Raw genomic sequence first — 19,926 nt, 5'->3', positions numbered from 1 at the left:
CAGCATCTACAACCAACCTACCGAAGCGCAGCTCAGAGTAAATATTTATTGCGTTTTCCTTTTCCAAATGGGCGGTAATTTAGAATGCATAAGATACTGTATTTACGATAGCATAGCTTCTCCCTTTGTTCCTCAGTCTTCACGCTCTTTCACTCAAACCCAACCCCCTTTCCTTTGTGTAACCAGCCGTCATGTCAGCTCCGTCCATCAGGGACGTTTTCTGTATGACATAATTTGCATTCTGTGTATATGTAATTCTGTGTGATTATTTAGGTATTTAGTAAATAAATAATTAAACCAAAGTTTGTATTGCTGATTCAACTTGTTAGCCAGGGTTCGTGAAGATAACCAAGAATTGACAACTTTCAGATGAGACTGAAATAAGGTGACGATTAATATTGACTGCTATTGATGTAAAATATCATTAGGTCTTTAAGAGTTTATTCGGAAGATAACAGCTCTATAAACACTCTTTCGTGCTGCCCCGACTTTCTAGTTAATTATCTACCTGATTAGCTTAATCAGGTAATATTAATTACAGAGAAATGATTATATAGAATAGCATGTCATATCACTTAATCCGGCATAGCCAAAGACACAACACCATCTACGGAGCCTGACCAGAAGACCGTTCCGTCTGCCCCTTCTGCGGCGCCGTTGTTTTGGGTCGCCGGCTGGGATCCGATCCATTGTCCTGGGTGGTGGACCAAACAGAGGATCCCCTTCGGGAAAGTCGTATTCCTGGTCATAATGTTGGTGAGTTGACGTTGCTCTTATATTCAATAGTTCCTCCTGACTGTATGTAATAAAACCTAATATTTCCTGGGGTAACAATGTAAGAAATATTATATAAAAAAACAAAATACTGCATAGCTTCCTAGGAACGCAAAGCGAGGCGGCTATCTCTGTCGGCGCCAGAAGAGATTCCCTGTTAGTGAGCATGATCATTACACAGGTGCACCTTGTGCTGGGGACAATAAAAGGCCACTCTAAAATGAGCCATTTTGTCACACAACACAATGCAACAGATGTCTAAGGTTTTGAGGGAGCGTGCTCAAAACAAGAACAGCTCAAATAAACAAAGAGAAACGACAGTCCATCATTACTTTAAGACATGAAGGTCAGTCAATGGGGGAGGGGGGGGTTACCACGGTAGCCTACCATGGGTGGCTCTGCATATAATTACTGAATCATGAATTCTTATAGATATATTATATATGGCTGTACATATGGTTTGTGTGGTTCTGGTTAATTTACGTCACTATTTTTTCTGCAGGCTCTAGGCCTAATGTGAGCTTCAAGAGTTCTATTATTCCATGTGACAACCTACAACATTTTTCTTTAAAAGAATGCAGATGTTTCAATGTTGTTATAACCATGAGAAATGAAACACAGAAAAAAATCAGAAAAAATAAATCAAGAACAGCTTCACAAGACATCATAACATAACAAAAGTTGGCCGGATGCAGTAGATCACCTACAGGGTGAAAACAAACAATCCAATACAAACAATGACGATTCAACACATAGAATCGTCTGGAAATGAAAACGACGGCCAATGTTCTGTGGTCAGAGGCAATAGCACAATCACCTGCTGCTTTTTACTGTTCAACAGCGCGGTGTGTTTTGTCCTTTATTTGTTGTTTATTCTGGTCTCTAGGGTGTTCATTTCTTTAAGATTTCTTGGAGTTCTCGTAATGAACTGCTTTCCTTCTTGCTTACACACTGGGCACATTGGCCGGACATGTTAATATTGCTGTTTGAGCCTCACCACCTCTTCCCCCTCAAGAACATCTGGACATCCACAATGGACACATCTGGGAATGACACTGTGATTGCCGAGTAATACTGTGTCTCCACTTGCATTCCACAGGTTAGCCCCTTGAAACCATCTATCTGCTCGTGATATGGATTGTCGTCTTGGAAAAGCTCTGAACCACATGTTAAATTGTTCTCATCCCGAATGCGTTGGACTGTTTTCTGTTCTTCTTTAGACAGCTTGCATTTGTCATACAAGCACCTTGATTTCTCACATTCAACACAGTTGATGGTCGCTCTCCCCTTTCCACTGACCATGGCAGCACACATCTTTACATTTTCTTTATTTGGTGTCAGAGAAGGACTATCCTTGTCAGTGGTGTCCAGGCTGTACAGGTCATCAAATGTTTGGTGCTCACGTCTATCTGCTGTCAATGCTGGATCAGGCACAAACCTTCATTTCTTAAATTGTTCTTCTGGCAAGTGTGGAGGATTCATTAAGCAGTACCAGCATGGATTTTCTCCCTCGCATTTCTTGATCTGTACCATGTATTGTGACATCTTGAAATGTATGTTCTGGAATTGCTTGTACTGTTCCTTGTTAAGGACTTTTCTGCTGAGGTCATGTATCATGTCAACTTCTGTATCAATGATGTTTAATTGTTATGCAATATTGGCAATTTCTTCCTGTGTTGCGGGCTGATGTACTTCTACGTGTGTTCCTTTCCACTTCAGGCGCACAAACCGACCAATCACAAGAGCTGCAACAGGATGCATACTCTTTTCAAAAGCCTCTTTCAGGTCTGGTTGTTTGGTGGCTGTTTCACGTAGGCTTGTCATTGTTCTACACTTCTTCACAGGATTCTCATTTCATTCTTCCATCTTCTCCCTAGTTAGGGCTGTTCCCTGAAGCCCCAAGTTTAGAAGGGAATTAACTCTCTCGGCAGGTTAACTCTCTCGGCAGGGTTGGCCCAGCTGTTACCTGGTGGTGTTCTACAGGCGATAAGCATGTCAAGGTCCAGTTGAACAAACAGGAGTGTGTGGAATACTTGAACAGAGGCATAAGTGGTTCTGTATCTGGCCCAGATTGAATGATCAAGATTGACTTGTTGAGAGAGACATCATCTTCACTGTAGTTCTCTCCTCTGAGGATGCTGAGATTTTCAACTGTGTGTCGAAGGGGGCTGGATGACTGGAAAACCTTGTCCTTCACAGTGACATGAACTTTCCCATCATATAATGAACTAGATGGAGATGCTGGGATGTCTGGGATCAACATGACAAACAGTACAAGTCCACTGATGTTGTAATCATCCAGGACCATCCAGGACCTCTACACCAGGTGGTGTCAGAGGAAGGCCCTAACAATTGTCAAAGACCCCAGCCACCCCAGTCGTAGACTGTTCTCTCTACTACCGCATGGCAAGCAGTACCGGAATGCCAAGTCTAGGACAAAAAGGCTTCTCAACAGTTTTTACCCCCAAGCTATAAGACTCCTGAACAGGTAATCAAATGGCTACCCGGACTATTTGCATTGTGTGCCCACCACAACCCCTCTTTTTACGCTGCTGCTACTCTCTGTTTATCATATATGCATAGTCACTTTAACTATACATTCATGTACATACTACCTCAATTGGCCCGACCAACCAGTGCTCCCGCACATTGGCTAACCGGGCTATCTGCATTGTGTCTCACCCACCACCCGCCAACCCCTCTTTTACGCTACTGCTACTCTCTGTTCATCATATATGCATAGTCACTTTAACCATATCTACATGTACATACTACCTCAATCAGCCTGACTAACTGGTGTCTGTATGTAGCCTCGCTACTTTTATAGCCTCGCTACTGTATATACCCTCGCTACTATTATTTTTCACTGTCTTTTTATTGTTTTATTTCTTTACCTACCTATTGTTCACCTAATACATTTTTTGCACAATTGGTTAGAGCCTGTAAGTAAGCATTTCACTGTAAGGTCTACACCTGTTGTATTCGGCGCATGTGACAAATAAACTTTGATTTGATTTGAATCATGGTCAGCAGCTGCTAGAACTGGCCCACTCACAGGAGCAATGTTTGGATGTCTGCCTCTGTTACAGGTCCCTATAGGCTGGCCAGGTTCTCCAACAGGGATGATTGCCTTATCATCCACACATAACATTTCACAGTCCTTCTGCCACATGCAGGAAAACTGTTTAACGTAGTTCCACTATACTGCAACCAACTTTGAGTCTTGATGTCCCTTTTTTATCACCCGAGACTGGACCATGAACTTGAGGTCAAACCTTCCTGTGTACTAGAGAGCAGACATGGACCATGGATTGTTGTGTGTAAACTTCCATCTTCAAATCAAATTTTATTGGTCACATACACGTATTTAGCAGATGTTATTGCGGGTGTAGCGAAATGCTTGTGCTTCTAGCTTCGACAGTGTAGTAATATCTAACAAGTAATATCTAACAGTTTCACAACATATACCCAAAATACACGTAAATATATGTAAGGAATGGATTAAGAATATACATAATGTCAGAGTAGCATTAGACTAAGATACAGTGGCTTAGGATAGAATACAGTGTATACATATGAGATGGGTAATACAATATTTACAAACAATTAAAGTGACTAAGATATCGTAGAATAGTATAGAGTACAGTTTACACATATGAGATGAGTAATGCAAGATATGGAGACATTATTAAAGTGGCTAGTGTTTCATTTCCTTGAAGTGGCCAGTGATTCCTTATCCACTGTATTGATGGGATTTTAGTTTCTGGTGGAAGCCGCTTTTCCACTGTGTCACGCAAGTCCTCAACTGATATAGCAAAAGGTAAGTACAAGTACTCCCCATGTCTGTGATCGTTGACCTAAGCTGTGTATTCGTTAAAATACTTCTGTACTTCATCCCATAAGGGCTGGAATGAGGATTGTGGTTTGCCAATCAGCTTCCTTAAATCCTTGATCAGGTCTGGGTCATCACCATCGAGGAGGAATAAGGATACTCTCTCATCAAGTAGGCCGTGTTCAACATCGTTTGCTGACCTCTTGTCATCTGTTAGAAACTGATACATTTCTCTCAGAAAGTAGCTGTTCACTTTGGCAGCATGTGCATATTTTTGTTTCTTGAGTAAGGCAGCTCCAAAATGCAGGTGTTTCAGCATAGCTCAGTGTTTTCTGTGGTGGTGGGGCAAGCCAGCAGAAAGTACAGAGTGTTGGCTGTGATTGGCTCAGTGTTCTGTCACTCAAGGAGACACTACATCAACGCCTAAGGGTAGACCTCGAAAAGTCTAGCCCCTTGGTTGCTGCATAGAGTTACATTAGAAGTGCCCAACCAAGAAGGCTCAAGATCATTGGCCACAGATAATATTACGTCAAATCACGCTATATCTACAGTATCTTTGATTGGACTGTCAATATGATACTTTCAAAGTCTTAGCTAGCAGTCATCATCATGAATCAAGTTGACAATCTACTGGCAAATCCTTTTAAATCCTTGTCATATGAAGAGAAATAATGAAGATAAATTATAGATAAAAGGTATCAATGCTCAACGGCCATTGGACATAAAGATTACACAACAAGTTGGAAATCGCAAATTCAACAATGAGTGGTTTGGAAGGAATCAGTGGCTAACTGCAAGCATTGCAAAGCAATCATTAGTCTGCTATTCAGTGGAGTGGCTGTGTGGTACCAAGTCTAAGATTAAGGGTCTCTTTTCAAAGTTTAGAATTATAAACATTCAACATTGGCCATGCTGTCAATGAAGCATGATTTGTGCTGCGCTCAAAACAACTGTTAACTTGGAACTGCAAAATCTGACTTAAGTGAGTTCAAGACAACTGGGAACTCGGGAAAAATGAGCTACGACTGGGAAAATACGTTTTGAACATTCATCCAACTTGGAATTGTAAATTCGGAACTCGGGCCTCTTTCTAGAGCTATGACCTGAAGATCACTGATGTCATCATGAATTAACCTTTTTTTTTTTCTTGAGTTCCCAGTTGTCTTGAAAGCCCCATAAATCCAGAGCATGTCAGACTTTGATGACAAAGTTTGAATACAAAATTTGCCCATGAAGGTCCGCCGCGTCACCTTCCTGTTCAAGTGAGCACAACACAAGAGGGTGAGTCCAAAACTGTCTTGTATGCTGCTGCATAAATTATGTAATATGCCAGGGAGATATGTATGCTATAGCTAATAATAATACATATGTTGTGTAGTAAGCTGTTAGCAGCCCATGTGCCTCACCCTAATCATTTGGTCTATATTCACCTCTTAATTTTGCCTACTCTTCTGACTTGGTGTGCACATGTAGCCTATTATCTGTTTTTGAGAAATGTAATCATCAAATATTGTAAGAGCTTTCATTGTCTGCTTATATGCACCCTTTATTTATCCTACGGTTCTGACTTGGTGTACAGGGAGAACACTGTAAGAACGGCCCATGTTCTGAATTCTGTCTCTGTACATTTCAAAAGTGCTGAACAAATAGTTATTGACTACGTCCGTCCTAGCTCGCTCATGAATGTCTTAATCGAAATTACGGATTGCCTCTTATCCACTTGTCGTCCCATTATGCCATAGTTTGTACATCTCAATTGTCAGTAGAAACCACATTTGTTTAAGCAAGTCAGCCATATCAGCTGTTTTTTTTAAAGGCAGTAAATGAGGATGAATGACCTGTTTTGCTGCCAGACAAGGCTCCGCTGATAGCCAGGTGTAGCAGTGGTAGGGTGTTGGGACTGCTGTTGGGACTCTGCTATTGGGAAAGCTTTATTTAGGCCCTAACAGTTTGTGGGCACCGTTTGTCACTGTTATAGTGCAATTAATGTATTGTTTAGTGTTGTGTAGTGGCTTTGCTGGCATGCATCCAACCCCCCACCCCCACCACCACCACCAAGATTTACAGGCTGAAATCGCCACTGCAGCTGACACACTTAGATTTCATCAATCATTTTGACTTCAATTTGTTTTTCCAAAATACTAATCAGCTTGCACTGCGTCTTTGCTGATTAATGCCCTGATCTCTGGCCAGTCAATTGGTTCAATAACATTGTTGTTTCATCTATTAATCGCTTGTAATAAAAAAAAAATGCATTAACCATTAACCGTTAATTTAACCGACTGTTTGTTTATAATGAGGGACGTCCCACGTTTAATCTGGACACATAAACAGTAGGAATTTGCGCTGGTTTCAGCGACGACGGCATGAGGGAGAAATGTAACATCTGCACGTCGCCGGCAGGTGCGAGGGTGTGCGTTTCACTGTCCAATCCAAGACTCGAACATGATCTGAGCGCTTGATCTGTGGCGGTTTGGTCTCTTGCGCATCAACTTAAGAAAGCCGACAGTGCATTATAAAGGGAGAGCGGACAGTTCATTACAACCAAAGCGCCTCATATATTGGCCCAAAAATAACAAATCTGAATTTTTGTTGTTGTCCGGCCTTACACTGGAGCTGTAGAGGAAGAGATACGTTATGGGGGGTGTTTATAACAGAGATCCGGTACCTTATCTTCATCACAACTCCCTCGTCCTCATATCATTGTGTAGCCTAGCAGGGACAGTGAGGCCATCACGCTAAACCATTATGACGGGTACTACAGGTACGTTTGATTTTGTTAATTAATAATATAGTAAGCCAAATTCTTCAAACTTGATTCTAGAGTTAAACCCAAACAAAAATATAGAGCAAAAACAATATACAGTTTTTACATTTTAATTGTTGCAGTTTCAGGTGTTCTCTTTTTTATGGCTTTTTATATTTCTGTAATTGTAGTTGTAGGTGTGTTGCTAAATCATCTAAATTATTTGAATTGCTGCTTTAAAAACAGTGTATTGTGACTGAAGATGTGATGTAATCTGCACTATTCACTTTTGAAGATTTCAGCCATGCCATGGGCGATATTGAAACCAACGGCACCGATTACGGATATGATGACTATTATACAGACGAGGTCTGTAACAAGGCCGGCGTTGTCAAGTTTGGTTCCATCGCCACCCCTGCTTTCTTCTCTGTGGTGACTATCCTGAGTCTAGCGGGCAACATCCTGGTCCTGGTCATCCTTGCCAAGTACGAGAACCTCAAGTCTCTCACCAACATCTTCATCCTCAACTTGGCCCTATCTGACCTGGTTTTCACCTTTGGTCTGCCTTTCTGGGCAGCCTACCACATCTGGGGCTGGACCTTTAGCCGGATCCTCTGCAAGACTGTCACCTTTGTCTTCTACGCTGGCTTCTACAGCAGCGTTTTGTTCCTGACCATCATGACTATCCACCGCTACCTGGCCGTGGTGCATCCTCTGTCCGACCATGGTTCCCAAAGGGGCTGCTACGGGGTCACAGTCTCTCTCGTCATCTGGGTTGTTAGTTTCGGGGCGGCCGTCCCTGCTTTGATTTTCAGCTCTGTCCAAGAGAACCCCCATGAAGAAGACATCCATTTTTACTGTGAATACTGGGATCCGCTGTGGAAGAGAGTGGGCAGCTACCAACAGAACGTCTTCTTCTTGGCTGCTTTTGCAGTGATCGGGTTTTGCTACGTGAGGATATTGAGGACAATCTTCAAGTCAAGGTCACACATGAGGAATCGAACCGTGAAGCTGATCTTCAGTATAGTGGCAGTATTTTTCCTTGGCTGGGCGCCTTACAACGTGGTGATATTTCTGAGGTTGTTGCATGACTACACCGTAGCACCTTTCAATACTTGTGAGGTCAGCACATGGCTTGACTATGGGTTCTATGTGTGTCGACTGATTGCTTTCTCCCACTGCTGTCTCAACCCTGTCTTCTATGCATTTGTTGGGATTAAGTTCAGAAATCACTTGAAGGTGATCTTGCTGAAGCTTTGCCGCCGCCAAAGCACCATGGATACACAACAGATTAGATTACCTAACATTTACTCGATGGGATCAATGTACTAGCGCAGGGGTCTTCAACCTTTTCTTGCCCAGGGACCCACGCCAGGCAAACCGGCGACCCAGGGACCCATCATATGTTAGCAACAAAACAAAAAAAATCACATCTTGTCAAATCAAAATCAAATCAAATTTATTGGTCACATACACGTGTTTAGCAGATGTTATTGTGGGTGTAGCGAAATGCTTGTGCTCCTAGCTCTGACAGTGTAGTAATATCTAACAGTTTCACAACATATACCCAAAATACACGTAAATCTAAGTAAGGAATGGATTAAGAATATACATAATGTCAGAGTAGCATTAGACTAAGATACAGTGGCTTAGTATAGAATACAGTGTATACATATGAGATGGGTGACGCAATATTTACACAAAATTAAAGAGACTTATACATATGAGTAATGCAAGGTACGGCGACATTATTAAAGTGGATAGTGTTTCATTTCCTTAAAGTGACCAGTGATTCCTAATCTATGTCTATAGGCAGCAGCCTCTGATGTGCTGGAGATGGCTGTTTAACAGTCAGTGGTGTAGTGTATATATACAGTATATACATATGAAATGTGTGATGCAATATGTAAATCCAATTTAAAAGTGACTAAGATACTGTAGAATAGTGTGGAGTGCAGTTTATACATATGAGATGAGTAATGTTAGATACGGAACATTATTAAAGTGGCTCGTGATCCGTTTCTAAAAGTGGCCAGTGATTCCTAATCTGTGTCTATAGGCAGCCGCTTCTGATGTCCTAGTGATGGCTGTTTAGCAGTCTGATGGCCTTGAGATAGAAGCTGTTTTTCAGTCTCTCGGTCCCAGCTTTGATGCACCTATACTGACCTCGCCTTCTGGATGATTGCGGGATGAATAGGCAGTAGCTCGGGTTGTTGATGTCCTTGATGATCTTTTTGGCCTTGTTAGGGCATCGTGTGCTTTAGCTGTCTAGGAGGGCGGGAAGTTTGCCCCCGGTAATGCGTTGGGCAGACCGCACCACCCTCTGGAGAGCTTTGCGGTTGTGGGTGGTGCAGTTGCCATACCAGGCAGTGATACAGCCCGACAGGATGCTCTCAATTGTGCATCTGTAAAAGTTTGTGAGGGTTTTAGGTGTTAAGTCAAATTTCTTTATCCTCTTGAGGTTGAAGAGGCGATGTTGCGCCTTCTTCACCACACTGTCTGTGTGGGTGGCTGCCCACTCATATCATCAGGTTTTGTAAGGGTGCAGCTTTGGGTTTAGAAATGGGGGGGACCAGTGGAGGCTTCTCAGAGGAGGAAGGGGAGGACCATCCTCTTAGTGAATTTCATAAAAATAAAAATGGTAAAACATTGAAAAAGTTATCCTTTTTAGATAAAACTATACTATATATATATATATATTCACATGTCACCAAATAATTGATTAAAGTACACTGTTTTGCAATGAAGGTAGCCTCAACAGAAGTCAATATACCAAGAGGAGGGCGGAAGCTAGCTGTCCTCCGGCTACACCATGTTGCTACATGCTGTGACAGAAATAAGGCCATGCTCATGAAAAACAAAAGTGTCCTCCCTCATCATAAAGGCACTGACCGCCACTGGGGGGACATAACCTGGTGAGAATTTTTGGGGCATTTTAAAGCTAATTTAGTGCATTTCTACACCAGTGGTGGTCAGTGCCGTTTATGATGAGGGAGGACATTTTTTTATTCATGAGCATGGCCTTATTTCTATTACAGCATGTTGGATGACTCTCATTCATATTCCATTCACCCAGTTCATTGTAACATCGATAGGTTTAGACAACTACATGATACTCTAATTTTCCCTATACCCATCATGAGGTTGCTACAACATAGCCTATGAATGAAAGTTTTCAACGTAGGTGCACTCAGGTCGAGAGAAAGATTTGAGATGACAGTGACACATGGACAGACAGTGACACATTCATTACCGCCTTGCACAACTCTTGCCTGCATCTAGCTTATCTAGTGTGTAATCATTAGTCCAACAGTTGCAAATGAGAGTTTCTATTGGACAAATTCTGGTATTTTTATCCCCGTTTCGTTTGCTTCCATTTAAGAAATGTTTTTCAACAGAATCGTCAGAATGAATACACCCGTGATCAAGCATTAACACAGTTCACTAAAGTTTCATTGCAGCCACATTGTATTCATTCTATCCTCTATGCACTCTCTTCCTATCACCTTTTCCCTTTGTTTGTGGACTTCAATGAACAATACATCAGCTGTATGTGACCAGGCGAAAAAACCTTTCCAAGCCAAACCATGTCATAACCGCTACACACAGCCTACATCGTTTCCCCCATATTAGCTAAAGTAACGTCCTAGTCAACATAGCTAATATAACTAATGTGTTAGTAAACCTGCTTCTGTAACAGTGTAGGTTCCGTCCCTCTCTTCGCCCCAACCTGGGCTCGAACCAGGGACCCTTGCACACATCAACAACTGACACCCACGAAGCATCGCGCCACAAAAGCCACGGCCCTTGCAACGCAAGGGGAAACCCTACTTCAGGTCTCAGAGCGAGTGACGTCACAGATTGAAACGCTATTAGCGCGCACCACCGCTAACTAACTAGCCATTTCACATCGGTTACACTACAATCATGCAGTAATGTTACAGTGTATAGTCAGAAAGCAGTTAGGGGGCCTCCCGAGTGGCGCAGTGGTCTAAGGCACTGCATCGCAGTGCTAGCTGTGCCACTAGAGATTCTGGGATAGAGTCCAGGCTCTGTCGCAGTCGGCTGCGACCGCGAGACCCATGGGGCGGCGCACAATTGGCCCAGGGTCGTCCGGGTTAGGGAAGAGTTTGGTCGGCAGGGATATCCTTGTCCCATGGTGGTGGAAGAGTTCCAGTGTTGTTTTGGATAGTCATAGCCAGCTAGCTAACATAGCATCCCTCTGTTTGAGCAGGGTAGTTTGAGTAACTAAACTAGCCAGCTGCATTTTCTAGCTAAGTAAGTGAAACTGAAAAAAATGATTAAATCTCTCTCTTCCGTCTCCTTTATTTTTGAAGAAATGAATTTGTTGAAAACTGTTCATCTATTGTCTCTCTCTCTCTTTGAGTCAACCAGTTACCACATTTTATGCATGCAGCGCTAGCTAGCTGTAGCTTATGCTTTCAGTACTAGATTAATTCTCTGATCCTTTCATTGGGTGGACAACATATCAGTTCATGCTGCAAGAGCTCTGATAGGTTGGACGATGTCCTCCGGAACTTGTCATAATTACTGTGTAAATCTATGGAAGGGGGTGAGAACCAAGAGCCTCCTTGGTTTTGTATTGAAGTCAATGTACCAAGCTAGCTGTCCTCCGGAAGCTAGCTGTCCTCCCGCTACACCATGTTGCTAACTTACAGAGTGCTGTTGATGCTGCTATAGGCCTTCATTGCAAAACAGTGTGTTTTAATCAATTATTTGGTGACATGTGAATATATTTAGTATAGTTTTATCTAAAAAGGATAACTTTTTCAATGTCTTAACATTTTATTTTTTATGAAATTCACCGAGAAGGATGGTCCTCCCCTTACTCCTCTGAGGAGCCTTCACTGTTCTACACAATCTAATATGACCCTTTTGGGGTCATTTTGAGGTCACTTTTATTGTGAATAAGAATAGAATATGTTCAGGGCCTAAAATAAACACCTGCCAAATGCGGGTAGATTTCTGGCATTGGCGGAGAAGATGTCTATTTCACTAGCCACATTGGCGGATAAGATGTCTATTTCACTAGCCACATTGGCGGATAAGATGTCTATTTCACTAGCCACATTAGCGGATAAGATGTCTATTTCACTAGCCACATTGGCGGGTGGGCAGGGCTCCACAGTGTGAGCATTTCACTCGTGTTTGTGAATAAAAATAGTCAAGTATGATAACAAAAACAGCAGCAGCTGTTTCAAAGTATTTCTGCCGGTTTGTTTCATACCTGGTAAATTAAATCGCACAAAGTCAAAGAACTACCTATCCTATATAGCCTATGCCACCTCGCGCTGCAACACTGCTTGGCTGGGGGCTGTGGGCATATGAAGATCTGAGTGAAAGATTCATTTTTAGAAATGCTGCGCACAGGCATAAAAGTTGGTCTAATTTACTTTAACCCTTGTTTGGGTCTGTGGGGCCCATTTTCAATGTTTATTAAAATAAAAATGATACAATTAATACATTTCCAACCTGAGACTCATTGGCCTTGGCTCATTTTCAGTGAAGAACATGTAAAATAACACATTTTCCTTGAGTGCACCCTGTACACATATTACATATGTGGTGTTCGGGTCCACTGTGAAAAAGTGTGTGTGTAGGTGAAAAGAAGTAAACATTTTACAAAAAGGTTTGCTGTGTGCCTTCACTCCTGTCTTCATTCTTGTCTTCCTCCTCCCTGGGCCTGCTGTTTCTACATAGCACCAAGAACCTGTCTGTCTCCCTGCCTGTCTCCCGCTTTTATTGAACTCTTTACCCTTTGTAGTGAGTGAAACTATGTCTTGCGGGAACCTGCACAATGTTATTACAATACATTATTTCGATACATTGTAAAAAATGCAGTATTTTCCCACACTCGACCCCAGCCAGGTGCAAATTGGGGGAGGTGACACAACAAATAAATAGCTTTGCATGTGTGGCTCCTTACCACAATCAATCAGTATGGCAAAAATCATCTCTGCTCAGAGGGCCTTAGAAATCATTTTTGCAGAGAGAGAAACTAGTGTGGAAGGAACATCTTCCACTTTGGAAGATTAAGAATTTTCTGAATATGAGGATCATGTCTCTGTCAATTCGGAGTCTGACAGTGAGTTGGAAGAAGTGGATGAGATTGACCCTCAGCCAGCAACCAGCTCATCAGCAGCCTGCAGAAGGAGAAATATGGATGTCAAAAAATTGTGAAATTGAATGGTCTTCTTGCCCAAGGAATGAGCCACCCCGCATGGCTGCCAATGTGATGAGGATGCAACCAGGGCCGACGCGGATGGCGGTTACTCATGTGCAGGACATAAAGTCTTCTTTTGAAAATGTTCATTCCAGACACCATCCAGAAAATCATTCTGGACTGCACTAATTTGGTGGGAAGGCGTGTTTTTAGAGATAGATCGAAGGAGATGGACCAAACTCATTTACATGCATACTTTGGGGTTCTTATCTTTGCTGGTGTTTTCAGATCCAATGGGGAATCCACAGAATCCCTGTGGGATGCAGAAACTGGCAGAGAAGTTTTCCGTGCAACGATGTCTCTGGAAAACCTCCACATCATTTCCAGGATTATTCACTTCGACAACCGAGACACCAGACCAGCTCGGCGACAGAGAGGCAAGCTAGCTGCAATCAGGTCAGTGTGGGACAAGTGGGTGGACTGCCTTCCCCTGTTTTACAACCCTGGGCCCAACTTTACTGTTGATGAGCAGCTTATGCCATTTAGGGGCCGCTGCCCCTTCAGGCAGTTCATACCGTCTAAACCCGCAAAATATGGAATCAAGGTCTGGGCTGCCTGTGATGCTGCTTCATCATATGCGTGGAACTTGCAAGTGTATATGGGGAAGCCAGATGGAGGAGCCCCTGAGAAGAACCAAGGGATGCGGGTTGTCCTGGATGTGACACATGGACTCTGTGGCCACAACATCACATGCGATAACCTTTTACTTCGCACAAGCTGGGACAGGAGCTCCTCAAGAGGAAGATGGTATGAACAGTAGGAAAAAAACAAGCCAGAGCTCCCACCTCAGCTGTTGAGTACACGGAACAGGCCTATCAATTCCTCTAAGTTTGTGTTCACGGCCGACACATCCCTAGTGTCCTACGTGCCAAAGAAAGGCAAAAATGTGGTACTCATGAGTACGCTGCATAGGGATGGGAGAATCTGTGGCCAGGAACTTCAAAAAACAGAAATCATAATGGATTACAATGCCACAAAAGGAGGGGACAACTTAGACAAGCTGGTGACTGGCTACAGCTGCTAAAGAAGAACCCTACGCTGGCCACTTGTGATATTATCCAACATCTTGGATCTCAGCGTACAACACGTTTGTCATCTGGATGGCGTTGAACCCACATTGGAACAGAGGGAAGCTCCAGAGGAGACGGCTCTTTCTCGAGGAGCTGGGCAAGGCGTTGGTAAGACCTCAAATCCAGAGGAGGCAACATATCCCAAGGACCCCATGTTCTGCAGCCACTGTGAGGAGGAGGATGCTGGTGCCCCATCCGCCCGACCCACAGAACCAACAACTCCAATACCGGAAGTAAGTGTGAGTGATGTTGTTGCATGTGTGTGTGTGTCTGACTCGCCTACCTTGACCTGCTGTAACTATATATGTGAGTGAGTGACATGTTAGTGAAATTCCTGAACTAAATGTTTTCATCATTCTAGATTGCAGCCGGTAGCAACAAGAAGAAGCGCTGCAATGTTTGTGGACCCAAGACAGACAGGAAGACACAGTACACATGCATCAAGTGCAAGAAATACATTTGCAACACACACTCACAGTAAAACTCTGTCCCTCATTTAATGTGTAGACTGGCCTTAATTTGTGTTCAATTGGGCTCATTTATCATTTCCATAAAATACTGTATGTAAAATTTGTCCTTCCAATTTGTTCAGTTCAAAGCAATAAACATCAGTAGTGATGAAAACCTTGTTTAATTTGTTCAAGATAAACATGATTATTCCATCCATGTGTTGATTATAATAATAAAAAATTAAAAACAAATACCGCTTTTAATGATACCTCTAGCAGAGGTAAATGGCAAATATTAACCATGTATGCTGTCTATATTGCTTGTAATTGATATAAGTCAACATCTAAGTATTTTTACGTAAATTGTTATGCCTGTATTGTTTTAAAAACCCAATAATGTTGTGGGTCGATCAGACCGGCGAACATTGGGCGAATAAGAAAAACATGACCACCACACAAGGGTTAAACGAAAGTCTACTTAAGTGAGACGTTGTCCTTGTGTATCTTAGATATTTATTTACATTGTTTTGTTCACAAGCTAATTTGTTTTTCAATGTTTGAGTTTCAACTGCTAGGGAAGAGAAGACAAAGCATCTACTAGTCAGACAATGTCACAGGCACAAACATGACTGGAGTTGCGTTACCATAGTAACCTCCTGCCCTTAAAGGGGCAGGTGAACATTTTTATCTCACCCGTGATATTATGGTTAAAAAACTCAGGTCACAAAAATGAAATAAAAAATATACCACATTACTTCTTACTAGTAATAAATACATGTATTGTTTTAGAAAGATTACAAAACATGATCTTCATTTTTTTTTTTGTGTTTTGTTGGTGTAATTTTAGCTGGGAAAATTTGTTTTGGCTGGTAAAAAATCTGAGTGACTGGTAAATATTTAAATCTACCTGCCACATTGGCTGGTGGACCAAAAAGTTAATTTTAGGCCTGGAATATGTTTCTTAAAACTTTGACATGAATGTGGATGCTACCATGATTATGGTTAATCCTGAATGAATTGTGAATAATGATCAGTGAGAAAGTTATAGAAGCACAAATATCATACCCCCCCCCCCCCCCCCCCCCCTCTTATTGTAATGGTGAGAAGTTATCATGTCTTGGGGATATGATATTTGTGCATCTGTAACTTTCTCACTGATCATTATTCACGATTCATTCAGGATTATCTGTAACCATGGTAGCATCCACTTTTTATTATTGTAAATAGTGTTCTTTAATTGTATCTTGTTCTTTTCAATCTATTTTATTTTAATAACAACTGCAATGTATAAAAATCACATTTCAAATAAAGTTAGTATTGGTATCGAAACAGATCTGAAACACTTACTGTACAAAGGATAGTACAATACAATGGATACTAGGGCAGATACAGAAGAGGACAGACATTTTAAAAATCACTAATGAGAGATTTAAATATCGGGATATAGACCAAGTGGCTTAAGGGTATAGGTTAGAACCGGGTGATGTCAGTGTGCTCATCCCTGACCATCCCTGTTAAAAGCAAGGATAGAAGTCAAGGATGAGAGTGAGTTCTGGAGACAGCTTCACACTCTGCTGTAGTTTGACAAGCTCTGGCCACCTGCTGTTCCTCCAAAGAATTATCTGTCCACATTTTGGAACTTAAAAAAAATATAACTTTAAGAAACTTCAACTAGGGTTCCACTGCCCTCTGCTGGGGAAAGAGAGAAAAAAAGAGGAAAGGTTTACATTACCAGACCCCTATTAATGCTTCTCAGAGTAGGATCAGGTCCCCTCTGGCCATCGTAATCTTATTCATTATGATGTAAATGGCAAACTAGATCCTACTCTGAGACGCTTTATGAATATGGGCCCTGGTATTCCCAGGCGGTCTGGCATCCAAGTAGAACCCAAGCCTGACCCTGCTTACTCACACACACACACACACACACACACACACACACACACACACACACACACACACCACACACACACACACACACACACACACACACACACACACACACACACACACACACACACACACACACACACACACACACACACACACACACGGTGGGTTAGGGTGTCAGCATGCTTCAGTTCGGCTGGCACCTAGCCTAACTCGGCTAGCCGAACCGAAACAGTGTGCTGGCATACTCCCTTAAAATACTCCCTTCATTTGAAAAATGAGAATAAAATGGCAATAGTACTGTTTGTCCATTTTGAGACGCTGTACCCAATATACTCTTCCTCAAAATAGTCTGAATTCATCTAAAATAACTCAAGAAATCAGTCATTAATTTTTACATTTTTTCCGAGATCTTAGTCGCACAATTTTACATCTATGATCTTTGGTGTAGTATTTCTCATGTGAAAAAATGTGCTCGAAAACGATTCGTCTATTGTTGAATGACAACAAAAACTTAATTAAAGAATCCTTACTGTTGACCAATGACCAACGAATTGGCGTAGACTTCGGCTCTGAACTTCAATAGTGGAACTGCAGCCCGCAATTCGGGGCGTTCCTGCTTGTAGCCAGTTAGCTACAGGCAGTTAGATTTGGGTATATCATCTTAGGCGAAAATGTAAAAAAAGGGTCCGATCCTTAAGAGGATTTATTAATTAACGCCACCTACTGTACTGGAGGGCCCGTGCCTTCCGCCTGTCCTAACTTAAACATTGACCAACAGAAGTATAAAGAGCGGTTCCTGCAGATGCATGAATACCCCAAATTGCAGGCTGCAATTGCACCCTTCTCCCTTACTTCCTCTTAGCTGGAGAATCTTTTTTCATAACTATGCATGTCAGTTAAGAACAAATTCTTATTTACAATGACGGCTCGGGACTACATTGGTCAACCAACGGAATAAGAGAGGTACTGGGCTACACTGTTCTGACAGAGCTGTGAGGACTTAAGTTATTTACAATGAGGGCCCGGGACTACATTGGTCAACCAACGGAATAAGAGAGGTACTGGACTACACTGTTCTGACAGAGCTGTGAGGACTTAAGTTATTTACAATGAGGGCCCGGGACTACATTGGTCAACCAACGGAATAAGAGAGGTACTGGCTACACTGTTCTGACAGAGCTGTGAGGACTTAAGTTATTTACAATGAGGGCCCGGGACTACATTGGTCAACCAACGGAATAAGAGAGGTACTGGCTACACTGTTCTGACAGAGCTGTGAGGACTTAAGTGTGGGGAAGATACAGCCAACATTCTTGACCAGTGATTTTTTATTTATTTAACTAGACAAGTCAGTTAAGAACAAATTCTTATTTACAATGACAGCCTAGGAACAGTGTGTTAACTGCCTTGTTCAGGGGCAGAATGACAGATTTTTACCTTGTCAGCTCAGGGATTTGATCTAGCAACCTTTTGGTTACTGGCCCAACACTCTAACCACTAGGCTACCTGCCACCCTGTTGCAGTGAGGTTATTTTAGCAATAATAGTACCTATTGAATACCAATCAATGTACAGTATGTGGGTAAATTCATTGATTTCTTGCTGAATTACTACATTCATGATAGGTAGTTTATCCTTTGTTTTTTTTTACATTTACATTTACATTTAAGTCATTTTTGTTCCATACCAGGCTGCCATGGTGTGGACCTCTGTCAAACAACTTCCTCCCAGAAATAACAGAAATGTGAGCTGAGATTTCAAAAATCACATCAGGAGGCTAGACAACCATGTTGTCTTTTTGTCTTTTTTTTATTAGCATAACGTCTCAATTACAAGCAGTATGTTGCCGTTCTTCTTTAAAGCTCCATTCCTCTGGAATCAATACCATCACTGCAGCGATTGCAACTTCAACCATGTCAATCAGTAAACGGTGTGTGACAAACAGACAAGGGGAACATCTCAATAGTCCAAATGTCTTGCTCTCCCTGTGTCTTCTTAATCAGCACTAATGAAAAATATCTGTATGATGTAAAACCTGTCATCTCTCCCTTCTGTTTGATTCTGCCTCTTCCTTCTCCTCATCCTGTCTCCTCTTCCTCCAGATGAAATCCGGTGTCTAGTGATGTCCGATTGAACAACAACCTGCCCACTCGACTCAACTTGACCCCAACCCCTCCTCCCTACTATGTCTGACCACTGGCTGCTTTCTGTCCAACTTCGACTGCCAGTTGTACCCCTCCTCAAGAAACTAACACTTCTCAGACAGGTATCCTTTCTTTCTTTTCATTCTAAAACTTGATATAAAAACTGTCAGTCGGAACAGCACTGAACAAATCAGATTCAGTTGACTAAACAAACAATTAATTGTGCTATATCTTGAATATGTATTTATTTTTTTATTTCACCTTTATTTAACCAGGTAGGCTAGTTGAGAACAAGTTCTCATTTACAACTGCGGCCTGGCCAATATAAAGCAAAGCAGTTCGACACATACAACAACACAGAATTACACATGGAATAAACAAACATAGTCAATAATACAGTAAAAAAAGTCTATATACAGTGAGTGCAAATGAGGTAAGATAAGGGAGGTAAGGCAATAAATAGGCCATGGTGCCGAAGTAATTACAATATAGCAATTCAACACTGCAATGGTAGATGTGCAGAAGATGAATGTGCAAGTAGAGATACTGGGGTGCAAAGGAGTAATAAATAAGTAAATACAGTATGCGGATGAGGTAGTTGAATGGGCTATTTACAGATGGGTTATGTACAGGTGCAGTGATCTGTGAGCTGCTCTGACAGCTGTGAGCTGCTCTGACAGCTGAATATTACTTAGCCAAGCTTCTCGACCAAGATCTCTGTCTAGCAGTATAACACTAGCCCATCGTGTGACTTATTTACATGTTGCCACAGACA

The 19,926-nt window shown here is 42.0% G+C and overlaps 1 protein-coding gene across 1 annotated transcript; it reads left to right on the top strand.

Moving 5' to 3' along the window:
- The first annotated feature begins 7,121 nt into the window (after positions 1 to 7,121).
- Positions 7,122 to 15,866, top strand: LOC106574083 (chemokine XC receptor 1-like). Its single transcript, XM_014149624.3, has 3 exons — positions 7,122 to 7,370; positions 7,648 to 14,899; positions 15,028 to 15,866. Exons 1-2 carry the CDS (start codon positions 7,355 to 7,357, stop codon positions 8,682 to 8,684), a joined length of 1,053 nt encoding a protein of 350 aa, XP_014005099.1. The 5' UTR covers positions 7,122 to 7,354; the 3' UTR covers positions 8,685 to 14,899; positions 15,028 to 15,866.
- Positions 15,867 to 19,926: the final 4,060 nt, after the last annotated feature.

This window comes from Salmo salar, chromosome 16 (assembly GCF_965601325.2).
Source record: "Salmo salar chromosome 16, fSalSal1, whole genome shotgun sequence".
Taxonomy (NCBI): Eukaryota; Metazoa; Chordata; class Actinopteri; order Salmoniformes; family Salmonidae; genus Salmo; species Salmo salar.
This window is presented reverse-complemented; position numbering and strand designations above follow the sequence as displayed.